Consider the following 26,869-nt stretch of genomic DNA (forward strand, 5'->3'; position numbering starts at 1 on the left):
CCCACCTAATGTGCCCACCATGAGGTGGCACTCAACTATTGGACGCACAATTCATCACATCCAATAGTTGAGTGCCACCTCATGGTGGGCACATTAGGTGGGCACGGTGGGTGGGCAGGATAGCAAAACTCTATATATATATATATATATTTATTTATTTATTTATTTATTTATTTATTATTTATTTATTTATCGAATCCTATCAGACAAGACCTACCCAATAACATTAGCCTTGCTTTTCATTACCTACAATAAAGTATTTGTCATTGGCGAGGCTTTGCTTTTAAGTTAGTTCGTGTGGAAAAGAAAGAGCAGTGACATGAGAAGAGTTCCGTCCTTCAATTACGCACGCGAATGGCGACTCAATCTTCTTCCCACCCTATTATCTGCGCTTCATTCAATCAAGATAACAGGTCATTTCAGAACTTTTTTTTTTTTTTTTTTGGCTATAATGGTTACGTTGCTTGAATCGAATAGAAATTTCGCGCAGCTGCTTTGCAATCGGAACGAGGGATGGGTTCAAAATTTTTGACTGCAACACTGGAAAGCTTCTTTATGAACAAGGTGTGCATTCATTAAGTCTGTGAATTTATCATTGATATCGAAGTATCTGTCGTTCGTTGGAATTAATGTTCTGGTGATATAATACAGTGCAGTGCTTTGATGATTAATTTTTAAGAAAAATGATTGCTTTTGAATTGTGTTGTGTAGAATCTCTCTAGCTGGGCCATGCTCTTAGGAAATTTTTTGCTTTTATTTTCTTTTATCTCTTCCAATTTTGAAGGCTATTGAGACTGTAGGCAGTTGACGTCGAAGGGATGCCATTTCAGTGGAGAAAAAATAGACAATTTATGTTGCCTGTGCACAAACTCGTTTTCGTTCCGATATATACTTTTTATTTGATTATCATGCAGAACAAACTTTGAATAGTGGCTCACATAGTGTCTTCCGGTTTTAATCAACCTTTTAAGTATCTCTTAGTAGTTACAGCTTACATACCATTCTTGGGGATTCTAGTTGCTTTAAGTTTTCTTGAGCCCAGTGTTTTGGTCCTACGTTTATCAGATGGACTGATTCTGACAACCATGTCCATTTTAGAAGGTGTAATGTGCGAACAAGGGAAATAAAACATCGGAATGCCACTTTTGTTAGGAATCATGGTTCCAGTTTTTTTTTTTTTTTTTTTGATAAGAAACACGTTATATTAATTATTATAAAATGATGATGTACAATATGCAGACAAGTGATCCGCCATCGCTGAGAAGGCTTTCATGATCCTATCTTTCATGATCCTATCCCTATCAACAAAGTGCAAACGCCCAATCTCGTAATAAATCCGAGATCGAAACATTCTCAAAATGTACATGAGATCCTATCCACATAGAAACTTTGATTTTGATCCTTTCCCAGCATTCGTCGATCGACTTTTCAAGATCATCAAAAATTCTGCTATTTCTTTCCAACCACACGGACCAACAGACGCCGTGAACAACCACCCTCCAAAACATTATCCCTTTATCGCCCAAAAGATGTCCAAGATCTATAGCAAATAAGTCTTGCGTTGATCTTGGAGCCGCCCAAACCAGCCTCATCTCTGTCAAGGCCCTAGCCCAAAGCCCACCCGTGAAAGTACAATGAATGAACATATGATCTTGTGTTTCCCTCTCTTTCCGACACAACACACACCAATTAGGGCATAGAGCACAAGTTGGCCACCTTTTTTGCATCATATCCGAGGTTGGCACCCAGCCCAACACTGCGGTCCACGAGAAAACTTGAACCTTTTTTGGAACCGGAGCCTTCCAAATGGCGCTGAATAATGAAAAAACGGGAAAACACTACTTGGAAAGAATGACTCGAAGAAAGACTTGACTGAAAAGACACCTGAAGAATCCCCATCCCACACTTTTATGTCGTCCACCCCTTCAACCAATCTCACCCTATCTAAAATCAAAGCATTTAACTCATCTAATTCATCATCCATCAGAACCCTTCTAAGATGTAAATCCCATGAAAGTGAGGATGAATGATTTCCAAACGAAGCAAAAAAAGAGATAGGTAAATTATGAACCAACGAAATCTTATATAAAGACGGGAACAAATCCCGAAAAGAAGAATCCCCCACCACATATCTTCCCAAAACCTGACCTTTGTCACCCCTTTAACCGCTGTTCTCACTAATTGGTGAAAAGCCAAGTAAGATCGAGAAATAAATTTTCATGGACATCTGAATGTTACATTCTTCGCTAACCCCGCATCCCACCCGTTCTCTTGTAACCTGTATTTACTCAATATGACTCTTTTCCACAACGGTCGTCCTCAACATAAAACCTCCACCACTATTTTCCCAACAAGGCCCTATTCCTCAAGCAAATATTCCCAATGCCCAATCCCCTCTCTCTTTGGGCTTGCACACCTGCTCCCATGCAACCAAGTGACAATGTTGGTCGCCATCAGCCCCATCCCAAAGGAAATCCCTCATTATCTTCTCCATCGCCTCCGCTATGCCCTTGGGTACCCGGAATAAAGACATGAAATACATCGGCATCGCATTCAGAACTGCAGCGATCAAGGTTAACTGCCCCCCTTTTGACAAAAACGCCTTCTTCCAATTTGCCAACTTCTTGGATAACTTAGATAAAACAGGTTCCCAAAATGAGGTTTGTAATGGATTCCCTCCTAACGGAACCCCCAAATATTTGATGGGCCAATTCTCACTGCTGCACCCAATCTGTCGTGATAACTCTTCCACTACTTCCTCTTCACAATTGATGCCTACCAGGGCACTCTTCTCCAAGTTTATCCTTAAACCTAACATGTCGCAAAATGCTCTGACCACTTCTACCAGAAACCGAAGATGACCCTCGTCTTTGACAAAAAAAAAGAGTGTCGTCCGCAAATTGAATATGAGATATTTCTACCTTATCTCTGCCCACCTCGAGTCCCATATGAGATCCCTGGATTTAGCCTTATCAATCAATCTCCACAACACATCAACCACCAAATTAAACAGGAACGGTGATAACGGATCCCCTTGTCTGAGCTCTTTCTGTCCTCTAAATTTGCCCTTAGGCCACCCATTGATCATAACCGAGAATGAGACGCTCGAAACACAACCTTTGATCCATCTTCTCCATCTGTTTCCAAACCCCTTCTTCATTAGCACGAAATCCAGAAAGTTCCAATCCACATTGTCGTATGCTTTTTCAAAATCAACCTTGAAAACCAAACCCTTCTGCTTCTTCCCCCTCCCCTCCTCTACTATCTCATTCGCAATAAGACAACAATCAAGAATTTGTCGTCCATCTATAAAAGCACTCTGCTATAGTGTAATACAGACATTTCTTTCGCCGAGCAGAAAGAACCTTGGCTATTATCTTGTATAGACTGGCGGTGAGACTGATAGGTCTAAAATCTTTCACCTTGATGGACTCTTGCTTCTTCGGTATTAGACAAATGTAAGTCTCATTCGTGATGCCATTGATAACACCCCCTTCAAAGAATTCATTAAACACCCTCAATAAGTCTCCTTTGACAATATCCCAACATCCCTAATAAAACGCCATTGTAAATCCATCCGGTCCCGGAGCCTTGCACCCGTCACATTCAAACACTGCTTTCTTGACCTCCTCCTCTAAGGACGGTTTTTCCAATTATAAAGCCATCTCCTCATCAATAGGGCACCATTCCACTCCTTCAACATCCCACCCCCTCACCTCTGATTTATTGTACAGATCTTTGAAAAACTTCACTATGGTTGTTTCTATTTGGTCTTCATCATTAGTAACTGACCCATCATCCCTTTCCACCTTGTTGATTGTAGCCTTACTCTTCCGCTGATTCAAAAGAGAATGAAAAAACTTAGTATTGTGGTCCCCTTCTCTCACCCACTTCACATTTGCTTTTTGATTTGTCAATCTGATTCCTTCGACACACCATCTCTTCCAGGGCACATTTGGCTTCCTTTCTTTCGATGTCCACCTCCTCTGATCCTAACCCCTCACTCTCCATCTCGTCCAGTTTTTTTATTTTTCCTCTCAATTCAGCACATTTAACCTCCACCAGTCCAAAACTCTCCTCGTTCCATCTTCTAAGGTTGCACTTAATGGTTTTAAGCTTCCGCATAAATTTATACCTCTCCCATCCTTGAAATTCTGCATTGTTCCACCATGAGACAAAAGAGGATTTGAAATTTGTATCGTTAAGCCACACATTCTCAAATCGAAAGGGAGAAGGTCCCCACTTGATTTTCTCCGTGTCAAGAATAACTGGAAAATGGTCCGAAGTAATTCGAGGAAGAACTGTCTGTCTATAAAAGGGATAAACCTCCGTCCATCCTTCCAAGAATAAGAATCTGTCTAATCTGCAGCAGATAGGATCCGACCTCAAATTTGACCATGTGAATTTCGCATTCAACAAAGGTGGGTCAACCAGCTCCAATTCTTGTATCAATGAGTCAAAACAATTCATGCTCGTTGTTATAGATGTGCTATTCAACTTTTCACTTAAAGATCTTACTACATTGAAATCCCTCCTAAACACCATTTCTCCCCACATAAAACTCTCAAACCAGCCAATTCATCCCAAAAATTCTGTATCACTCTTAGGTTACATGACCCATACACCGCAGTAAACCACCATTTGTTATCACTGTCTTTCTCAATACAAACTGATATCGAGAATTCCCCAATCAAATTGTCCTTGACCGAAACTACTCTTGGATCCCACAATACCACAATACCTCCTGATCGACCTATAGCCGGTAAGGTAACCCACTCCACAAACCTTGATTTCCACATACTGGCAATAAATCTTCTATCCACCACCTCTCTTTTGATTTCCTGGAGTACCACCAAATATGGTTTTTCTTTTCTCAAGATAAAACAAAGAGAATTTTACAACAACCTATCCCCTTCCAAAAGTCAAAACTATTTTCTTGTTATTCTCCGTCTCTCGATGTGTATGTAATCATGTAGCAATGACGACTACCAATATTAGGGCTACACCAATATATGTGAAATACACAATCATCGATCGTTTCCACTTATAGCGGTAGCGACTCCTCACTCCTCAATGAAATAGTCCAACTGAAGTTATACACAACTTCAATTTCTCAACCGTCGTAGTCTTAATCAACATATTAGTTGGATTACGACTTCCTTCAATCTTCTCAAGAGCCAGAGTTCCATCTTCCGATCGTATCTTATGAAATGATATTGAACCTGTATATATTTTGTCCTAGCATGATATACAAGATTCTTTGTCAAATGAGTAACACAACGTTATGTCAACATATGTTACACCTTTCTTTTCTTTTTTTTGTTTTTTTATATTTGTGACCCAACTCTTCTAGAAAGACCGCAACCAAATCATTTCTTTACTAGCTTCTATTGTTGCAACATACTCAGCCTCAGCTGCATAAAGTGTAACTATCTATTTCTAAACCCGATTAACCGTAGTGCGTCAGTGACACCCGAAATGTAAACAAATCAAGTACTCTTTCTACTATCTACATCACCAGCCATGTTAGCATCAACATGTCCATGCAAGTAAAAACCTGATTTTTTGAAGCATGAAGCGGAATTTTCAGTATCTATCAAATATTTGAAAATCCATTTCACCGTCTCTCAGTGTTGTTTTTCTTGATTACTCATAAACCAGATCACAAATCCTATTGAATGTGATTTGTCTGGTATAATACATATTATTGCATGTATAAAACAACCAATAACAGTAGCATACCTTATCATGTCAATTTAACCTCGCTCCTCACACTAATGTGACCGATCTGTAGATAGACGAAAGTGGGCAGTCAACGGTGTGTTCCCTGGTTTTGCTCTATTCATGTAAATCTGCAAAGGACTTCCTTCACATATTCTTCTTGAGACATCTCTAATAATTCTCATACAAATGATTTGTTTTGCAAAATTCAAATATTTCATCGCATACTCTTTAGACATTTTCCTTTTCAACTTATTAATCTCTAGCAGACTAGCTCTAACAATCGACATATCATCAACATAGAGTAGTAAAATGATATAAGAACTATCGAACCTTGTGATGTTCAACAGTGATCTGCCCGACATCTCAGAAAGTCATTACTAATTAAATTTTGAATTTTTTGTACCATTGTCTAGGTGCATGTTCCAAACTGTACAAACTCTTTTGAAGCTTACACATCATTTTCTCCTTTCGTTTTATCTCAAAACTCCGTGACTGCTGCTTGTAAATTTCTTCCTTAAATCACCATGAAGAAAATGCGTTTTTACATCTATAAGCTGAGATGCAAATTTTCTTGTGCCACTAACCCAAGTATAATTCTGACTGTGGTTGTAGTGACCCGCACCGTGATCACCTACTAATCAGAAACTTAAGCATGCATTTAAACTTAATTAAACATAATCAGAGCAGAAACTTAAACAATCTAAAATCTTACAAAAACAACTTAAATTATTACAACCATATCGAATAAAATAATTCCGAATAAATCTTAATCTAGAAACCTCTGGCGATCCCTGCTACAAAGCCCTGGTCACCTACCAACCACAGATCTCGCTCCTGGTTCACCTGTAAACCTGCCCCGTCGAATAGGGTGTCTGAGATAAAAGCAGAGACGTGAGCGCTAACGCCCAGTACGCAAATATCGAATATACAAGTCTATATGATGCATGAAACATGAAATATGTATGCTCTGGATAAACTGAGATCAAATCTGGAAAATCATGCTCAGAACATAGGCGCCTCCAATATGCGCACGCTGCTCCGAAGATTCAGTGGGTGCCACACATACTAGACTCGATCTTGGACTATTATCGTCCTGGATAAACCGCACACGCTGCTCCGTCGGTTCAGTGGCAGTGGGTGTCACACGGTACCCGATCGTACAATAAAAACAACCATAGGGCTGAGCGACCCTAGAGCAACTGACTATCTCGAAAGAATAACAAGCTCAACATGGTATGCAAATGCCGCATACAAATCATGAACAGTATATCATGTATCTCATGATAAATAATAATGCAACACATAAACTTATATTTTCAACTGGCTATCTCAGTCTGTACTTATGTATCTCTATAAAGGCAGTCTTATGATCACCACTTTAGGATCCAAGCCTACAAACCAATATTTATCAAGTCACTATTACTGATCTAAAAGTCTTAACTAGACTAATAGCTACTCTCAAAAGCTAATCATGAGTCTAGACTTATACCTGCGTCCGACGTCTGCTCGCTGATGTCGAAAGCCCTGACCCAAGCACAGCTCCGCTACAAGCCCCATAGCACCCTGCTAGTGCCTAACTCTCAAGAATAACCCAAAACACTCAAATATAGACTAAGAGTTCGAAATTCCCTTCAATTTGCATCTGAAAATGAAGTTTGAACGCCTATGTAGCATGGGTACTTTGAAAAAAAAAAATTGAAGTATCGGCTACGGGTACGACACGCGGATACGCGTGTCGGATACGACAAAACCCGTGTCGTTGACTTTTTTTAAGTTTGACTAGGTGTGTACGTGCTGGGTACGGCTTGGGTACGGCCCGGGTACGTTTTCTGGGTACGTTTGGCTCAAATCACAAAAAAATTGAAAGTTTTAAGGGTGCAATTGAAAAGTGAGAAATTTATGGGGACTTTTTAATAAATATATTAATATCAATTGGGCTTAAAAAAGCCCTAAATCTTCTATTCTCTCTTCGATCGTTCCTCTTTCCCACTTTCTGCTTCTCGTCGTCTATCATCACCAACCCACTGCTTGAAGCTTTCCGCTCGCCGCCGCCGGACGCCGCTCGCCGGACGCAGCCCTCCACTCTCCCGTTTCAAGTTCTTGATCGGCCTTAATACTGAATTTATATAGATATATATAATATTTTTTAATCCTAGCCGTATCCTAGCCGTATCGTGTCCTGTATTTTCAAAATTTCCCGTATTGTCGTAGTCGTATCGTATCCGATCCAATACCCGTACCCGTATCCATGCAACATAGTTGGACGCATATTTATAGGCCAGGGATCGGACGATCCGATCTGCACATGAATCCCACGTGTAGAGAGCATTTTGACACCTCAATCTGCTGGGGTGTTCGGATGGTTCGAACTGGGATCGGATGATCCGAACTGTCACTTGTCTTATCCACTTTGACACCTGATTCCTGTTGAGTTCAGATGGTCCGAACTGGGTTCGGATGATCCGAACTGTTCGCTCCTTCCGAACTGTTGGGTGCTTCCGAACTAGTTTGGGACCCCCGGGACCCTCCCTACCATTTTCGGACGTTTCGGAGCTGATTTTTCACTTATTTTCACCAAATAATGACTCTTTAAACATGTTTTGCCACTTTTAAAATTATATGCCATTTTCTAACATGTTTAAATCACTTAATCTTGTAAAATGGGATTGAGTTACTACAATGGTCAATTTAACCACCGGAGAGAAAATATGGCTATAATCAACTCAGCACTATAATCAACTCATTTCTTCTTTATAGTGCTTGGCTGCTATAAAGAACCTTTCACCACCAATCTTGCTTTATAGTGCTTGACTGCTTGCTATCATCGTGCTAATTGCAATGTTTTCTTCCTCTATGGTAACTCTACTAACTGATTGTCAACCTGCATTGTCTCCTCATAACTTTCTGGTTTCAGTGAGTCAACAAATATAATTTAAGGATGGAGAGAATCTCAGTGGTGGCTTGGAAATTCTAGAAGATCTCCTCAATTTTGGGGCATGAGTTGTGTCTGGGACTACATTTTCTTGGTCTGCCGGGAGTACATATTCTTCATTAGTTGTAGCATCTTATTGCAAATCTTTCGCTGAAAAATCTTTCGAATGAATTAACTCATTACTTTCTTACTTTAGAATATACTTTTTCTTGATATTTATCCAATCTGTCTATATACAAAACATGCTCATTGAAAATCACATCTCTACTCCTGATAATTTTCCAGACTTTGGTCATACGAGAAACGGTAAAAAAACTCAGTATCATCATAGACAATAAAGAAATATTTCTTAACCTTAGGATCAAGTTTACTTCTAGCAGAAGCATGAACATAAACACAAGAGAAACAACAGAACACTTTTAGAAAAAACAATTTACCTCGTTGTCGCTCCAAACCGGCATGTTTGAATTTAAAGGCGCTAAGGGACCCTATTAATTAAATAAACTGGCATGTAATTGAATTAGCCCAAGATGCCTTAGGCAATCCTGCATGAATTTGTTTGCTTCTTGCACGCTCATTCAAGATCCTATTCATCATTTCAGTCACACTGTATTGTTGAAGATTTCCAGGAACAGTTTTCATCATCTTGATCTCTTTTCAGCACAATGCTATCCTGAAAATAAATTCATATCTCTCTGGTATAATCATCAATGATAGTTAGATCTTCCAAGAGAACTCACAGGTGAAGGCCCCCAAACATCAGTATGCACCAACTCCAATTTTCCTTACCTAAGATCTTCCCAAATTTAGAGAAACCAACTCTTTTATGCTTTCGAAAAACACAACTTTCACATAACTGGATGTCAATCGATTTCAATTTTGGTATTTTACCATTTGACACAAGCATCTTCATCTTTTTTCACTCATATGACACAACAATCAGCAACAACAATCATGTCTCTCCAATAAGAAGTCATATAAAGAGTTCTAGTTTTATTGATTTGTGCAACAACCATAGAACTTTTGTAATCTTCAATGTACTTCATTGTGAAATTGTCCTAGCAAAATTAGATTTCGCATCAACTTTCGTATATGTCACATTTTTTATTTTCCACATAGTCACGTTTGACATCTTCAAACAAATATCTTCAATACCCACAATATCCAAAAGTTCTCCATCAGCCAAATATACTTTTCCACAATTTCAGCAAACATAATTTTCCATAATTTCATATGAGGAGTCGAATGAAAGGTCGCACCTGAATCCAAAACCCAAGAATCAACAACAGACAACAGTAGTGCATCCTGAATCTCATCAATTCCCACGTTTGCATCATTGTCCTTGTTTTTGTCCTTTTTCGGTGCCTTACAATTCGTTTTCATATGACCTTGTACCCAACCGTTCCAACACTCTAGATTTCTGCCAGATCTAGAATGACTTCTATGATTCCTTGATTGTGATCTTTCTCTATTCCGATTAGAATTTATGTTATTCCTCTGCCTTCAATATGTAAGGCAGTATTTGATGTTGTTGCAACAGAATCAGTTTTGCAAACTTTTTCTGCAAGATTTCTTTCTCTGCCATCATTAAATTTCAGTTTTTCGCTACCAATAGAGTTATTAACCGTAACCCGCATTGGTTTCCAACTGATTGGTAGAGAAGTCAAAGTATTAAGGCACAAACTTCATCATCAAAATTAATTTCGACGGAAAAAAATTGTATTAAACTCATTCAGATGTGTTGCCACATAAGCCCATTCTCTCAATTCAAATTAAAAATCTTTTTCATAAAAAATACCGAATTATTTATGAAAGGCTTCTTGTACATATGTGATAAAACTTCCATCAGACCGGAAGTCGATTTCTCCTTTACAATATTGATAGTCCTCGATTTGCATTGTCCAGAAAGTAAAATCGTTGTCATCAAATTTTCCAATCTCATGTGCCAAACCTTTTTTGCTCGCCATCACTTTCAAATCCAACTCAACGCTCTGATATCAGTTACTATACAGATAGTCCTCGATTTGCATTTTCCAAAAAGCAAAATCGTTGTCATGAAATTTTCCAATCCATGTATCAAACCTTCTTCGTTAGCCATCACTCTCAAGTTTAACCTAGCGCTCTATCACTTGTTAGGAATTATGATCCTAGTTTTGATTATTGAAAGCGATAAAAATGACGAAAGTAAACACAAAAACACACGAATTATGGTGGTCCATTCTCATTGTGAGAGCTACATCCACTTGCCACCACTGCAAATTTTTTTATAATGAAACCAAGAAAATAAAGAGAATTTTACTAGAACTTGTCCCCTCTCAGAACTATTATTTTCTTCTCACTCTTTGTCTCTCTCAGTGTAGGAAAATTACGTTACGATGACGGCTACCAATACCTATATAAAATATCCTTAAACAAATAATTTGGCTCCATATATTAACAACTTCAAACTGTAATAAATAAAATAACCTACACGAAAGAGTTTCATCATAACCATAGTTATTTAGGGCGCAAGGCGCACAAAAGCGCTAGGGTGCCTTGGAGCCTGAGGCGCAAAGCGAAGCGCACGCTTTATCGAAGTAAAACGCATTTGACATAAATTTTAAAATTAAGGATTATAAATGATTGATACTATTGTATTACATAAATTAAATATACAACGATATTGATATAAATAAAAAAAGGCAATGATATATAATGTACATATCTTTTTTTTCTCTCTTCGCGAAAAACCCCCAACCGTTCGTAGTCGCACTTCGGCCGCCCATGCTTCTCTACCAACCACCTTCCCGATGGCCGGCGAGACTTCCGGTGGAGGTTGAAGACGGCCAGCAACCTTCTCTCTCCTACTCTCCCTAACCTAACCCTAGATCTGCCGTTACACACTCCTCATAGCTTTCTCCCGTTCCTTTTCTCCTGCACACCTCATTATCCCTTCCCGTTCGAACACTCTCTGTCGGCCAGCGCCGACCTCCGTCGGTGACGACCGGCGTCTTTCTCTCTCCTACTTTTTTGATTCCTAGCCCTCCCGTTCTTTTATCATCCTTTTCCCCAGCTTCTTTCCTTTACTTAGATTACTCCAGGTTGGGTTGTGACCGAAATGGTGATGAGAGAGGATCCCAGGCACTATAGGGCAAGATATTATGAACGACATTTCTCCAAGGTGGTTGAAGAGGTTAAAGTTGAACAGAAACTGTTTTTAATCAGGCTGGGCTTGAGAGGGAGTTTCAATTTGTTTGACAAAAAGAACGAGGAATGCAAGCTATATGCTGGAGTTAGATCTTGACAGTGCTAAGTGGTTACGGTCGATAATTGGGGATTATATCAATAATCCCAAGTCCTGCCCAGCGTTCAACAGAGTTAGAGGTAAGGACGCTGTAATCTCTGTGCATAAATATGTCAATGGCAGAGGTAGCTTTCTGGAGGTGACCAAATACGCACAAATGGGGTACAAGCAGTGCATTATTGCACCAAGCGGACGTGCAGGGTGGGGGTGGAAATGTTTGGCCTACTACTTGTTCAGATTTGTCCGGAATAGGGGGGGTTAATGGAGCCAATCCAAGAGAAGAAAGGAATCGGTTTGGGGAGCCTGCGCAGATTGGTAAAGACATACCGAAGACCACTGATTCGAGGAACATTGACGCTAAGGCTAACATCCGTCCCTGTCTAGTTAAAGATTGGAAGAAAGCAATTATTATCACTAAGGAAAGGGTTAATACCTCGTGGGATTTGGTGCGTACTGTTCTTGGTAAGGCTGTTAAGAGGCAGATTGAGATTTTCCCGTTCCAGGCAAATAAAGCAGTGTGGTGGCCTAATAACGAGGAGGAGGCAGCCTCTTATTTGAAACTGAAGAAGTGCTTCTTCGAGAGAAGGGTCACCTTGTCTTTTGAGACTTGGAGGCAAGAGATCAATAGGGAAGAGGATGTGTTTGAATGTTGTAAGAGCTGGGTGAGAATTTTTGGGATCCCTTGGGATTTATGGACGACGGATCTTTTAAAAAGATTGGGGGAGCAGTGTGGTGGCTTGTTGGATATTAGTGAGGACACTATCCTGCTTAAAGACCTGTCTGCTGCCAAAATCAAAGTGGTAGGTTTTGAAGGTGGCTTCCTTAATAGCTTCATGCAGATTCAGACAATTCGTGGCCCCTTGGTTGTCCGTATTGCCGTAGATTCTGTCAATGTAAAGACGGTCTTATTCTCAGGTAGTGGTTGATGGAACGAGGGTGATGGTTGGTTGGGGTGGTATGAAGAGGCCCTCGGCTGAGGGGAGTGGGAATGGGTTAGAATCAGATGTGGCTCAATGCGTGAGGCATGAAGATAAAATTGACTCAAAGTCGAGGTTTGAGGGGAAAACTTATGGCCATACTTGTATCGTTGATGGTGTAGAAGTATTCGTCAATAGTGGACAGAGTATCATCAAAAATCAAGAAGAGGAGAGTAGTAATGGTAATAGATCATGTCGATCAGAACCTTTGTTCGGAGGTCGACAGGTTAAGAATTTTTGGGTGAGAATTTTTGGGATCCCTTGGGATTTATGGACGACGCATCTTTTAAAAAGATTGGGGGAGCAGTGTGGTGGCTTGTTGGATATTAGTGAGGACACTATCCTGCTTAAAGACCTGTCTGCTGCCAAATTTTAGGGGAGGTGAGACAGCCACTGTTTGGGGAAAAGCCAGGTTTGTCAGGGAATGATGTTCATGGTTCTGAGCAAGTAAGGTGTAGTTTGGGGGCTGGACAGGGGCTGGGCTTGCAGTTGGTGGAATTGGAGGGTGGTGAGGCATGTCTTCTGAAAATGGGAGTCCGGAAGGTGGATTTTCAGGTTGAGGGTTTTATAGTGATTAAATGAAGATTTGCTCTTGGAATATTAGGGGCGGAGGATCGGGCAATCGAAGAGGTCTTATTCGAGCTATCTTGAGAAAAGAAAGACCAGATTTGGTTGTACTTCAGGAAATCAAAAGAGAGGTGGTGGATAGAAGATTTATTGCCAGTATGTGGAAATCAAGGTTTGTGGAGTGGGTTACCTTACCGGCTATTGGTCGATCAGAAAGTATTGTGGTAATGTGGGATCCAAAAGTGGTTTTGGTCAAGGATAATCTGATTGGGGAATCCTCGGTATCAGTTTGTATTGAGAAAGACATTGATAACAAGTGGTGATTTACAGCGGTGTAGGGGCCATGTAATCCAAGACAGACAGAATTTTTGGGATGAATTGGCTGGTTTGAGAGTTTTATGTGGGGAGAAATGGTGTTTAGGAGAGGATTTCAATGTAGTGAGATCTTTAAGTGAAAAGTTGAATAACACATCCATAACAACAAGCATGAATTGTTTTGATTCACTGATACAGGAATTGGAGCTGGTTGATCCGTCTTTATTGAATGCGAAATTCACATGGTCAAATTTGAGGGCGGACCCTATTTGCTGCAAATTAGACAGACTCTTATTTTTGGGAGGATGGACGGAGGTTTACCCTTTTTATAGACAAACAGTTCTTTCTCGAATTACTTCGCACCATTTTCCAGTTATTCTTGACATGGAAAAAATCAAGTGGGGACCTTATCCTTTTCGATTTGAGAATGTGTGGCTTAAAGACAAAAATTTCAAATCCTCTTTTGTTTCATGATGGAACAATGCAAAATTTCAAGGATGGGGGTTATAAATTTATGCGGAAGCTTAAAGCCATTAAGTGCCTTGGAAGGAATGGTGTGTCGAAGGAATCAAATTGACAATCAAAAAGCAAAGGTGAAGAGGGTGAGAGAAGGGGACCACAATACTAAGTTTTTTCATTCGCTTTTGAATCAGCGGAAGAGTAAGGCTACAATCAACAAGGTGGAAAGGGATGATGGGTCAGTTACTAATGATGAAGACCAAATAGAAACAATCATAGTGAAGCTTTTCAAAGATCTGTACAGCAAATCAGTGATGGGGTGGGGTGTTGAAGGAGTGGAATGGTGCCCTATTGATGAGGAGATGACTTTAGAGATGTAGAAACCGTTCTCAGAAGAGGAGGTTAAGAAAGCAGTGTTTGAATGTGACGGTTGCAAGGCTCCGGGACCGGATGGATTTACAATGGCGTTTTATCAGGGGTGTTGGGATATTGTCAAAGGAGACTTAATGAGGGTGTTTAATGAACTATTTGAAGGGGGTGTTATCAATGGAATCACGAATGAGACTTACATTTGTCTAATGCCGAAGTAGCAAGAGTCCATCAAGGTGAAAGATTTTAGGCCTATCAGTCTCACTACCAGTTTATACAAGATAATAGCCAAGGTTCTTTCTGCTCGGCTAAAGAAAAGTCTGTCTTACACAATAACAGAGTCTCAGAATGCTTTCATTGATGGGCGACAAATCCTTGATTGTTGCCTCATTGCGAATGAGATGGTAGAGGAGGGGAGGGGGAAGAAGCAGAAGGGTTGGGTTTCAAGGTTGATTTTGAAAAAGCATACGACAATGTGGATTGGAACTTTCTGGATGTCGTTCTAATGAAGAAGGGGTTTGGAAACAGATGGAGAAGATGGATCAAAGGCTGTGTTTCAATGGGAGGCCAAGGGGCAAATTTCGAGGACAGAAAGGGGCTCAGACAAGGGGATCTGTTGTGACCGTTCCTGTTTAATTTGGTAGTTGATGTGTTGGGGAGATTGATTGATAAGGCTAAATCCAGGATCTCATACGGGGATTGGAGGTGGGCAGAGATAAGGTAGAAATATCTCATATTCAATTTCCGGATGACACTCTATTTTTTGTCAAAGACGAGGGTCATCTTCGGTTTCTGGTAGAAGTAGTCAGAGCATTTTGCGACATGCCAGGTTTAAGGATAAATTTGGAGAAGAGTGCCCTGCTAGGTATCAATTGCGAAGAGGAAGTAGTGGAAGAGTTATCACGACAGATTGGGTGCAGCAGGGAGAATTGGCCCATTAAATATTTGGGGGTTCCGTTAGGAGGGAATCCATTACAAACCTCATTTTGGGAACCAATTTTAACTAAGTTATCCAAAAAGCTGGCAAGTTGGAAAAAGGCATTTTTGTCAAAAGGGGGGCGGTTAACTTTGATCGCTGCATTTCTGAATGCGATCCGATGTATTTCATGTCTTTATTCCGTGTGCCCAAGGGCATAGCGGAGGCGATGGAGAAGGTAATGAGGGATTTCCTTTGGGATGAGGCTGATGGCGACCAACATTGCCACTTGGTTGCATGAGAGCAGGTGTGCAAGCCCAAAGATAGAGGGGGGTTGGGCATTGAGAATATTTGTTTGAGGAATAGGGCTTTGTTGGGAAAATGGTGGTGGAGGTTTTATGTTGAGGATGACCCGGTGTGGAAAAAAATCATCTTGAGTAAATACGGGTTACAAAAGAATGGGTGGGATGCGGGGTTAGCGAAGAATGTCACATTCAGATGTCCATGGAAATTTATTTCTCGATCTTACTTGGCTTTTCACCAATTAGCGAGGACAATGGTTAAAGGAGGAACAAAGGTCAGGTTTTGGGAGGATAAGTGGTGGGGAGATTCTTCTTTTCGGGATCTGTTCCCGTCTTTATATCAGATTTCGTCGGTTCATAATTTACCTATCTCTTTTTTTGCTTTGTTTGGAAATCATTCATCCTCACTTTCATGGGATTTGCATCTTAGAAGGGTTTTGAGGGATGACGAATTAGATGAGTTAAATGCTTTGATAGGTGTTTTAGATAGGGTGAGATTGGTTGAAAGGGTGGACGACATAAAGGTGTGGGAAGGGGATTCTTCAGGTGTCTTTTCAGTCAAGTCTTTCATCGAGTCCTTCTTTCCGAGTAGTGTTTTCCCAGTTTTCTCATTATTCAGCGCCATTTGAAAGGCTCCGGTTCCAACAAAGGTTCAAGTTTTTTCGTGGATCGCAGTGTTGGGCAAGGTGCCGACCTCGGATATGATGCAAAAAAGGTGGCCTACTTGTGCTCGATGCCCCAATTGGTGTGTGCTGTGTTGGAAAGAGAGGGAAACGCAAGATCATATGTTCATTCATTGTACTTTCACGAGTGGGCTCTGGGCTAGGGCCTTGACAGAGATGAAGCTGGTTTGGGTGGCTCCAAGATCAACGCAAGACTTATTTGCTATAGATCTTGGACATCTTTTGGGCCTGAAGGGGATAATCTTTTGGAGGGTGGTCGTTCACGGCGTTTGCTGGTCCGTGTGGCTGGAGAGAAATAGAAGAATTTTTGAAGATCTTGAAGAGTCGATTGACGAATGTTGGGAAAGGATCAAAATCAAAGCTTCTACGTGGATAGGATCTCATGTAGATTTTGAGAATGTTTCGATCTCGAATTTATTACGAGATTGGGCGTTTGCATTTTGTTGATAGGAATAGGTTCATGAAAGCCTCCTTGATGGCGGATCACTTGTCCGCATATTGTAAATCATAATTTTATAGTAATTAATATAATGTGTTTCTTATAAAAATATATATATATATATATATATATATATATATATATATATAATGTAGCATAAATCATAATTAAAGAAGTTGACATTTTTTTACCAGAACAAGCTCTAGAGGAGATAAGGGCTGAAGAGAATGGAAGTGGGATGATAGGATTTGAAAAATGTAATTAAGAGCAATTGTAAAAATAAATAAGAAAATGCGACTGTTTTTTTGAAAAAACTGCAAGCAGAAACTAATAAAAGCTGATGTCTTCTACCTGATTTAAATTGCTTCTGCTGAATGTGATTGCTAGAAACTTAGTTTCGAAATTATAATCCAAAGATTGAGGGAGATGAAAAGTCCAGGTCTTTTATTATTAAATAGCTATGGGCTTTGGTAATTAGGCTTCAAAATTGGTTGGGCTAGGGTTAATTTTTAATTATAGAAATAGATTGAGTCCCAGATTAATGAGGCGCTTGCCTCTGCGCCTCTCTCATGTCGTGCGCCTCTACAAAGGCGAGCGCTTTAGGCGCACCTGTTTCAAGGCATGCGCCTGGGTAATCACCCAGGCGCAATGGGTGCGCCTGGCTGCGCCTGTCGCCTAGGCGCACGCTTTTAACAACTATGATCATAACTTATTTGTACTTGAAACTAATAACGTGGACTTTGCCTCTATTTAATATGAATGTAAAACTCAGGTCTTATTCTTGGACTTGATTGCTATAGCGTAAGTTTTTCCTGTCCAGTGAACTATGAAGTTTTATGATCCTTGGGTGAGTAAATAAACTAGTCACAGAGCAGTTGTTCAATAGAACCAAGGAAATGAGAGATGAATGAATCAATGAATTCTAGGAACATAAAAATGAGCTGATTTCTGTGAAATACTCTGCATCTTCAATTGCCTTAATCTACTTGTGATCCTTAATCTAATGAATCACGGATGAATTTTTTTATTGAGGCCAATTCATGAAATTCAGTTTCTTCTTGTAGTTATTGGGGCATTTGTTATTGTTGAAATGCTATACAGATCAAGTCTTCTTGCCATTGTTGGTGCTGGTGAACAGGTTTTCTCCCATTTACTGGAATTTATTTTGAGATTTTGTTGGTCTTTCACTGTTGAACGCAGTGTCTAATTAGTTCTTGTATTTTATCTGCTTCCACCAGCCATCTTTATCACCAAGAAGATTATGCTTGTACAACACTGTTTCTGGAACGGCTCTCCGAGAACTAAATTTCTTGACTTCCATTTTAGCTGTTCGTGTTAGCAGGAAAAGGTAAGCATTCTCATATTTTCCTCTTTACACATTTTAGGGATGAGAGGTTTCTAATGTTGATAAGATGCTGAGTACTGGGATGAACCATGGCAATTGTTTGGTCTTCTTATTTTCATTGGAGATGAGTAGGTTGAACTTTGCAAATGTGTTGAAGAGCTACTTGTATTATTCATAATACTCCATGGCTTTAATAAGCTTGCTGATTTCTCTTTCTTTGTTTTTTTGATGTACAAACTATTGCTTGGTTGTTAAGTGTACTTTCCCAAGATTTAAAGATTTAAAAGATTGCATTTAGTAGCACTCTTTACTAGTTGAGTTTCACTGTTCTTCAATGGTAGAAATAGTATTAATGCCTAAAATTTTGAAGAAAAATGTTTTGATGACTGTCGCCGTGGAAATGAGGATTCAGCCATGAAATAGATGTCAAGAGTCAAGACAGGAAGTCTGGAATATGGTATGGACAGAGAGATGGTTTCACTCAACTAGGCGGTTTATTTTTTTGATGTACCAACTGTAGCTTGCTGGTTAACTTGCTTCCCCAAGATTTATAAATTTAGAATATTGCACATAGTAACACTCGTTAGGAGGTCAGTTTCTCCGTTTGCAAATGGTAGAAATCGTATTGAATGCCTAAAATTTGAAGAACAATGATTTGATGATTGTCATGTTGCAATAATCTGATTCTGTTGTGAAGCAATCATCAAGATTTAAAGAAAGAGATGGTTTTAATCAGCTAGGTGATTTCTCTACTTATTGATGTACAAGAGTTCAACTTTTCGCCAATGGTAGAAGTAGTATTGAATGCCTAAAATATTGAAAAACTGTAATTTGATGATTGTCTTCATGGAAAGTAGGTGTTTCACTTGTGATACGGCCGTCAATACTCAAATATGGTGTAGAAAGAGAGATGATTTTGATCAGCACGCTGGTTTCTTTTATTTAGTTATTTTTTTTTATGTACCAACTGTAGTTTGCTATTAACTTTGATTCCCCAAGAGTTGTAAATTTATAAGATCACATAGCAATATTTGTTACAAGGTCAATTAACTGTTTGCTAATGGTAGAAATAGTATTGAATGCCTAAAATTTTGAAGAACAATTAATTTTATGGCCGATGATGGAAATAAACTGATTCAGCATCCAGACTTGAAGGAGACAGAGAGGGTCTTAATTAGCTAGGTGATCACTCTTTTCTTTTTTTTTTTCCCGATGTACAGACAGTTGTTTGCTTTTAACTATGCTTCCCCAAGGTTTATAAATTAAATTTAGAAGATTGTAAATAATAGCACTCATTACATGGTAAGTTCCACTGTTCGCCAATGGTAGAAATAATATAGAAAGCCAAAAGTTTTGAAGAATAATGATTTGATGACTGTCATGGAAATAAGCTAGCTGATTCAGTTGTAAAGTAGACATCAATACTTGAATACGCTGAAGGATATAGAGAGAACGGTAGATGTCCTCTATTTTGTATTTTGAAGCATTTTTTTATTATCTCTATTCTTGCTCTCATGACTTTATTCTTAGGTTTAATTGCTTAACTGTCTCTCAGTTGCTTTGTTATTAAGTCATTTGTAAAATTTACATTCACTTGATTTATAGACTGCTGATATTTTTGAACTTTGAATATCGTAAAAATAGTAATTTAGCTATAACTATAACTTCATGTTGCTTATGATAATCCTCTCTATTGCAAGAAGTGAACTGGTTGTTGCGACAAGAAATTTTGTGATTTGGTTACATTTTAATTCTCCTTTTTATGGGGAGCTGATCTGGGCTCGAGCTCAGTAAACGTAGCTTCTGCTGCACATTATTGCGAATTAGAGACATACTAATGATGAAATGTTGGCTATAAACATGTTTGATGTTTGCAGAGGTGACAAATTCATAGCTGTATATTTTACCCACAAAACTCAATTCTGACAAAGTGTTTTTTTAAAAGCAACACAGCTTAGCATACTAAACACCAGGGTCATCATCAATAAGGTCTTGCAAACCAATGTATTTGGACAATTTGGAATCTTTTCTATTCATTGGAAAATATTCTTCAAGTTTCCTAACAAATTGTGGACGCAGATTGATCGTTGTATTGCAAGAGCAAGCATATATTTATGATGCCAACAGTCTGGAAATCAAGCGCATTATTGATACGGTTCCAAATTTAAAAGGTCAGTTAGAAACCATTTCTCTAGGCTTCTAGCAGCACTCAGTTCAGTATTTTGCAATTTTTTTTTTCTTTTTCTCATGTTTCAGATTTCTATTACATTGCATGATGGTAAACTCTCACGGCTTGTCACTAGACCTCCTTCTCATGTTACATCATCTGTGAGAAGCTTTATTTTTTTTTGACGCTTGGTTAAAATTTTAAAAAATTCTCATACAATTTCTTGGTTGGAAATAAAGAGGTTTGAATTTGAGAAATTTTTAATTTTTATTAAAATAAACTTATAATATTTTTAAAATAAACAATTTTTAAAAATTATACTATTTATTAACTATCGATTTCATCTGTTTCTGTAAAATTTTTGAATCTAGTGTTTTATTGAATTTTTGTTATTTAGTATATTTTTGAGGAAGATATATAATTTAATGAAAAACAATTGTAAATAATTTGAGAAAGGTGAAAATTGTAAATAATAGTTGAAAAAAATTGTCCTTTTTTTTACACTCCACGGGTCTCCAACTCCCAAGAAATCCAACCAATTTTGAAAGAATTTCAATTAGTTTATGAAATCCCATTAAATCCTTCTAATACCGATTCCACTTTAAAATCTCATTCCACCAAACATATGAAATGGTACTTACACATCCAAAGTTTATCAAACTTCCTAATATGGCTTTACCAAACAGTGGGTTAGCAGTTAGCACATAACCTAATATATATTGTGTCAAGTCATATTTGTTTTCAACTTCGATAAATAATTCAAATTGTAATATTGGGATTTGTGCTCTTAATTTTTGGGAAATGTCTGTTTCATTTCTCTTTCGTTTGTTAGGGCTATGTGCATTTTCTGCAAATTCGGAAAACCCCTACTTGGCTCTTCCAGCTAGTGTAATGAAAGGTTCTGTGTTGGTCTACAATGTGATCGATCTGCAATCACACTGTGAGGTTCGATGTGAACTTTTTTTTTTTATATTTCTTGTGAAACCAAATATTCGAATCATATTTCAGTCAAAATTTGCCTTATGTCATCGTTGCTCATCATCATCAATCGTGCTTATTTCAAAATTATTTGGATCAGATACGTGGATGCGTTTCCTCCATTGTATGTTATATGAAAGCTTTCCAGTAATTCCTAGTTAATCTTGTCACTGACAATCTTGCGCAATTTGTGACTCGGTGACCCTGTTTTTATCATGAGCATGTTAACTGGATTGGAAATGATTCAATTTGAACTCTTGTTTTCTTGAACCATTCCTTTCAGTTCTGTTTATTTCACTTTCTTTCCATGACCAAGAGAGTATTGGTAGATTGCAAGTGCGTGTACAAGTCATCCTTGTTTTTGTTTCTTGCTTGTGATTCTAGTTACAAGAATCAATTCTGTATGAGCCAAATCTCTTTGTTGCACTGTTGTTGATGCTCCTCAAAGACCGTTAATGCGGAAATACTAGCAACATGCCGTTAATCACAGCAAAGGCTCATGGATTAATCTTTGACAGCACGCAGTTCTGGTTTTTTCCCCCTTTTGATGAGAATCTGTGACATAATTTGATGTATTGCTCTTCTGTTTGACTGCTTTACTTGCTTTGATTCGGTAGGAAATTCGATTGGATGTTTCCTTTTCATTAATGTACTTCCTGTTCAATAAGTGAATAAGATAAAGCACGCTTTTGTGAACCACTGATTTAGAATGATAGCTTACTTTGTTGGTGTTGGGCACTAGCACGCTTTTGTGGACCACTGGTTCACTGTTTGTATTCAAATCATTTCACATTATTAATAATATTATAGTTTCTTATCAAAAAAAAAAAAAAAATGAATAATGTCCATCATGGTTCCTCCTTGTGTTCTGTCATGAAAAGGGCGGTGTTTGTTCGAACTTCCTCTCCTTGGGAAATATGCACGATGGCATACTCAAATAGCAAAGCATATTTTAGTGGTTGCATTTAGACTGGACTTTCTTCGTATAAATCCTCAGAACTCAAAGAACTTTTATTGCAGCCTTTACATGATTCATGATTTACTTAGGGCATCACATAATTTAGTTCAAGGATTTTTAGAGCTCTGGATATAATTTGCCATCTGTCAAAGGAGTGCAGCTTCTTTTTTCTAAATTGTCATCTTCTGACATTCTACAAAAAAATATAAATTGAATATGAACGAAGAAAACTGACCATTGATCTAGCATGGGACAACATCCATTTTGTCTGTCAAACATAAACTTTGATGAAGTTCATGTATATCAGTAAAGGCATTATTCTTAATCTTTGCAAATGATGCATATCTACCAGTTCAATCAATTAACTAATATCTTCCCTTTCTCTCACCTTTCTGGTATGGTGCTTGGACTTCTATGTTCTTGTTTGAAATAGATTTTTGCATTACAAGAAGGTTTGGGCATGATTGTTACTTGTATTTGTATGTTTTGATACCATACTATTTAATATTAGGGGTACTTTGAAATGAAATTTAAATTTCTGTGGGTACCATAGGATGATCAAGAAATTTAACTAAGTGAACTCAAAATGCAGATACATGCCCATCGCTCACCATTAGCTGCCTTGGCTTTTTCCTCAAATGGGATGTATATAGCGACAGCATCTGAACAGGGAACTATAATCAGAGTTCATCTGATTTCAGAAGCAACTAAGGTGAAGCAGTAAAAATTAAGTCTTGTATCATAACATGATTACTTTTCTTTTCCCTTTTCTTTTATATTGGAATACATGAAATTTAATGGAATTCTAATCTGTTGATAAACTAAGCATTCATAATGGGTGATTTTTTAGGTATGAGTGTCTTATTCTTATTCATTTGTTCCCAGTAGAAATATGTGTATGTACTTGTATATGCTTGATTTAATACATTGTGAGTTTGGTAGCAGTGGATTTTAATGTAATTTGACCGATTGTGCCAGAGTTCATCTATTTTTCGTTCATTAATTTCAAATGTTCCCTTAAAGGCATGAATAATTTTGCCTGACATAATGTGGGTAATTTCTTGGAAACTAAGCTAACAATGTGCATTAAGCCGCTGTGAAACCGTACCACTGATTGTAACATTTTTTTCCCTAGATCTAGTTTAATCTCTAAGCTATCAGACCTAGTTGGTGGGTATGTTCATTTGTCCTCAGCACCCTATGAAACGTTTTGTTTGCCACTGAGGTTCTCTTGAGTCCATTTTATTTATTAAGGTGGCTGAAATTAAAACTTTATTTCGTATCCTGATAATGGGAGTGTAGACTTGTAGTCTATTCTTTCTATTTTATTTTAATTCCAGTTAATTGGATCATTGATTTACATGAGATAGACAACACTCTGTAACTAATAAACAACTTCACCATACACCAGGGCTGGTGCCTCAGCTAATTGCCTACAGGATATGATTTAGGGCACTTGTACGGGGTTGAGTGATGAATTTGTTGTTTCAAAAATCAGTTATGACCACTCATCTTCTCAGTATGCAATAATATCAAAGCTTGACTTCAGTCGGACCTTTGTTTTATTTTATTCTTGTAGAGAGCTTAGTTGTCTTATGTTTATCAGTCATACAGTTTCCGTAGGGGGACATATCCATCAACCATCTTTTCTCTTTCTTTTGGGCCATCAGCTGATCGCCCAGATATTCTTCTTGCAACAAGCTCTTCGGGATCTCTTCACATCTTCCCTCTGAGTTTGGATCTCAACGACAGGTAAAAAGCCTTTTATGAAATTCTTGTGGCATTGTTCAACTCCTTGTCTTTGAAAAGGACCATGATGTTGGCTGCTGCCTCGTGCCCTTCAATTTGTTAAAAAAACTTGGCTACTTGCAATCTCTTTTGATAATATATTGAGGAAGCAAAAAAAACATATATTTTTAGTTTCTCATACATTTTATCGTTGACTAGTCCGCTGTAAGACTGTCAATGTGTTTTAAATATCAATCTTATGTTGCATTGCATTTTTGTTTTTGCTCCTTAAACATGGTTTACTTTTCTTCATATGTTTAATTGCTCACTGGTACCTTTTATTTTACATTCAGGAGCAAAAAATCGAGTAGTTTCCTTGGAAATATAATGTCTGGTTCTGTTAGTGACGCACTGGATCCATCGCATCATCTAGTATTTCATCATGCTTTTCCAGCTGGAGTCAAAAGGTGATTGTTGCAAAGCCAATGAATTATGCATTTACTTGCTTGTTGCGGACTTACTCAAATGCCGTCGAAACATAACACCATGTATCACCATACCTGAAAGAGGCAAATTGAGAGAAAACTATCTAATAATTCAAGGAATCTCAACCCTCTTGGAAAGATTACTTCCTTGCCTCTTACTTCTCTTCTTGGTTTGGCCGTGGATAATTTAAGCACGAGGAATGTTATAAAAAATATGGTCTTGCTAAAGGTTTTACAACAGGGTGAAAATTGAAATGTAGATAATTCTGGTGCTACCTGTTCAGTGATCTATAATGTTGGAAGACTTACACTATAGACATCAAATATTACTCGGAATTGTGAATTTGTAGCAGAAGAAACAAGAGACCCGGGTCATTAGACAGAATTACATTCATTAAAAATAAATTGTCCGATTCTGTAGTTCACGCAAACAAAAAATAAATAAATTCCTGTAATGTATTTTCTGATGGGAAAATATGATTATATCAGAAGTTACTGATGTTTTCCCGTCTTAGCTGGCAAAGTTTTGGTGATTTTTCTTTTTTGGAGGCTTACTGTTAAAAAATATTGTCTACATGACCTGTCCATCACGAAAAGCTTCTTGAAATGAGCCAAATGCATCAAAACTTCTTCAGAGGCCCTTGTTAATTGGCGGACCATCCATATTATGACATTCTGAACGTAATTATGTACTTTCTGCTCAAATATTAGACTGAAGGTGACTTTTCATGATTTTCTCTTTCTTTAAGCATAATGAATCTTTAGGTGTTTGTTTACAGTCAAACTGTGGTTCGGAAGACAGAAAAAGCCAATACATCAATGTCCGAACCAGTGGCTTTGAGGTAACCTGACACCAATTTGAATTGACCCACTTTGTTCCATCTTTATTCTGTTTTGATGCATGTGCAGAAACACCAAATGTAATCTTCTCAGATATCGGTGTAGTTTTTCTGGTACATTACTTTATTCTGCACGTATCCTGAAGTACTTGGAATGATTTAGCTGCATTTTCAAGTCATAGGACACTTCCGAACGTCCGGTTAGCATTGCAAAACATGCCACCCAAGTGTATCCGCGTTTTAGTTTCATCCGCTTCCACCTCCTATTGCATTAGATGTTCCCTCTGTGTTGTTAATGCCGCTGACTGTATTTCAACCAGTATTTTAAGTTAAAAAGACAAGTAGAACATTCAGCCTTGTATAACAAAAGTGTTTGACATATATAAACCAGATTAAAGTATGACAGAAGTCTCTGCCTCTCATATGTTCCATAACATTTATTATCTGTAAAAGCATCTCGAGTCATTAGATACATTGGCAGACGCCAAAACCGTACCGTAAAAGAATCTATTCAAGTGTAGCAGAATATTTGAAATGTAAAATGCAAACAAACCAGTAGAGACATACTTGAGAAGTTTGAATATGTAATGAAAGTTTGTGTTCGATTGTAGGGCCACTGTATCAGTTATTTCTTTTAGCGGGTATTTTCAAGAATATGGACTGAGAGTAAACCACAAGAATGAAGCTGCATGGAGCTTGGAACACGAGCTAAATCTTTTGACAGCAGTTGCAGAAAAATCCCCAGCTTAATACAAAATATGCAAATGGTGGTTTATTTCGAGTTTGACTTGAATAATCAATATGTTATTATGTAATATAAAATAATATATAAATATTTAGAAGGTGCACTAGAGAATGTGGTAAATCATTTATTAAGTTTTCAGAAGGAAATATCTATATTATAGATTTTTTTTTTTGAACAATATATTATAGATATATTATTATATCACAAAGTGTGACAATATTTACAGATTATGTTATTTTTTTTAGTAAAAATGGATATTTATTATTAAACCAAGTCTGAATGATTACATGAAAAAGCAAGAATGGGAGATGTTGATACTTGACAGATAAACGTTATTTTGGGAGGTCAATTATTCGGCGTGGTTGTAGAAGTTGACAAGGAAATAACTGCAAGGAATAATTATGTAAATTGTTTGTAGATCTTCACTTTGTTCAGCCTTAAATTGCTGCTATTCGCAATTGGTTTTGAGCAATTTTCGAACCTTAATTGCTATTCTTTAGATTGAATGTTTGGACAGATTGAAAGGCTCGATCGTTTGCCTAAATTAAAAGAAGCCCATATCATATCTAAGTTAACCCATATATATTTTTCCTTCAAAATTTTTTCTTCACGATTTCAATAGGCTCGCTGTTTTTTGTTGGATCATCACCGACCGCTA

The 26,869-nt window shown here is 38.1% G+C and overlaps 1 protein-coding gene across 1 annotated transcript; it reads left to right on the plus strand.

Annotated features, from left to right (window-relative positions):
• The first annotated feature begins 255 nt into the window (after positions 1 to 255).
• LOC140887098 (autophagy-related protein 18b) lies at positions 256 to 26,427 on the plus strand. Its single transcript, XM_073294133.1, has 11 exons — positions 256 to 413; positions 491 to 564; positions 18,031 to 18,104; positions 18,205 to 18,314; positions 20,391 to 20,482; positions 21,311 to 21,423; positions 23,007 to 23,126; positions 24,021 to 24,166; positions 24,496 to 24,609; positions 25,407 to 25,469; positions 26,078 to 26,427. Exons 1-11 carry the CDS (start codon positions 355 to 357, stop codon positions 26,214 to 26,216), a joined length of 1,104 nt encoding a protein of 367 aa, XP_073150234.1. The 5' UTR covers positions 256 to 354; the 3' UTR covers positions 26,217 to 26,427.
• Positions 26,428 to 26,869: the final 442 nt, after the last annotated feature.

This window comes from Henckelia pumila, chromosome 3 (genome assembly GCF_033568475.1).
Source record: "Henckelia pumila isolate YLH828 chromosome 3, ASM3356847v2, whole genome shotgun sequence".
NCBI lineage: Eukaryota > Viridiplantae > Streptophyta > Magnoliopsida > Lamiales > Gesneriaceae > Henckelia > Henckelia pumila.

Bases quoted from the DNA above. Each gene is read 5' to 3' on its own strand.
- LOC140887098 (XM_073294133.1), top strand. From the start codon at position 355: ATGGCGACTCAATCTTCTTCCCACCCTATTATCTGCGCTTCATTCAAT. The intron at 18,105-18,204 runs GTTTTCTCCCAT...TGCTTCCACCAG, and splicing joins TTGTTGGTGCTGGTGAACAG to CCATCTTTATCACCAAGAAG. The intron at 24,167-24,495 runs GTAAAAAGCCTT...TTTTACATTCAG, and splicing joins AGTTTGGATCTCAACGACAG to GAGCAAAAAATCGAGTAGTT.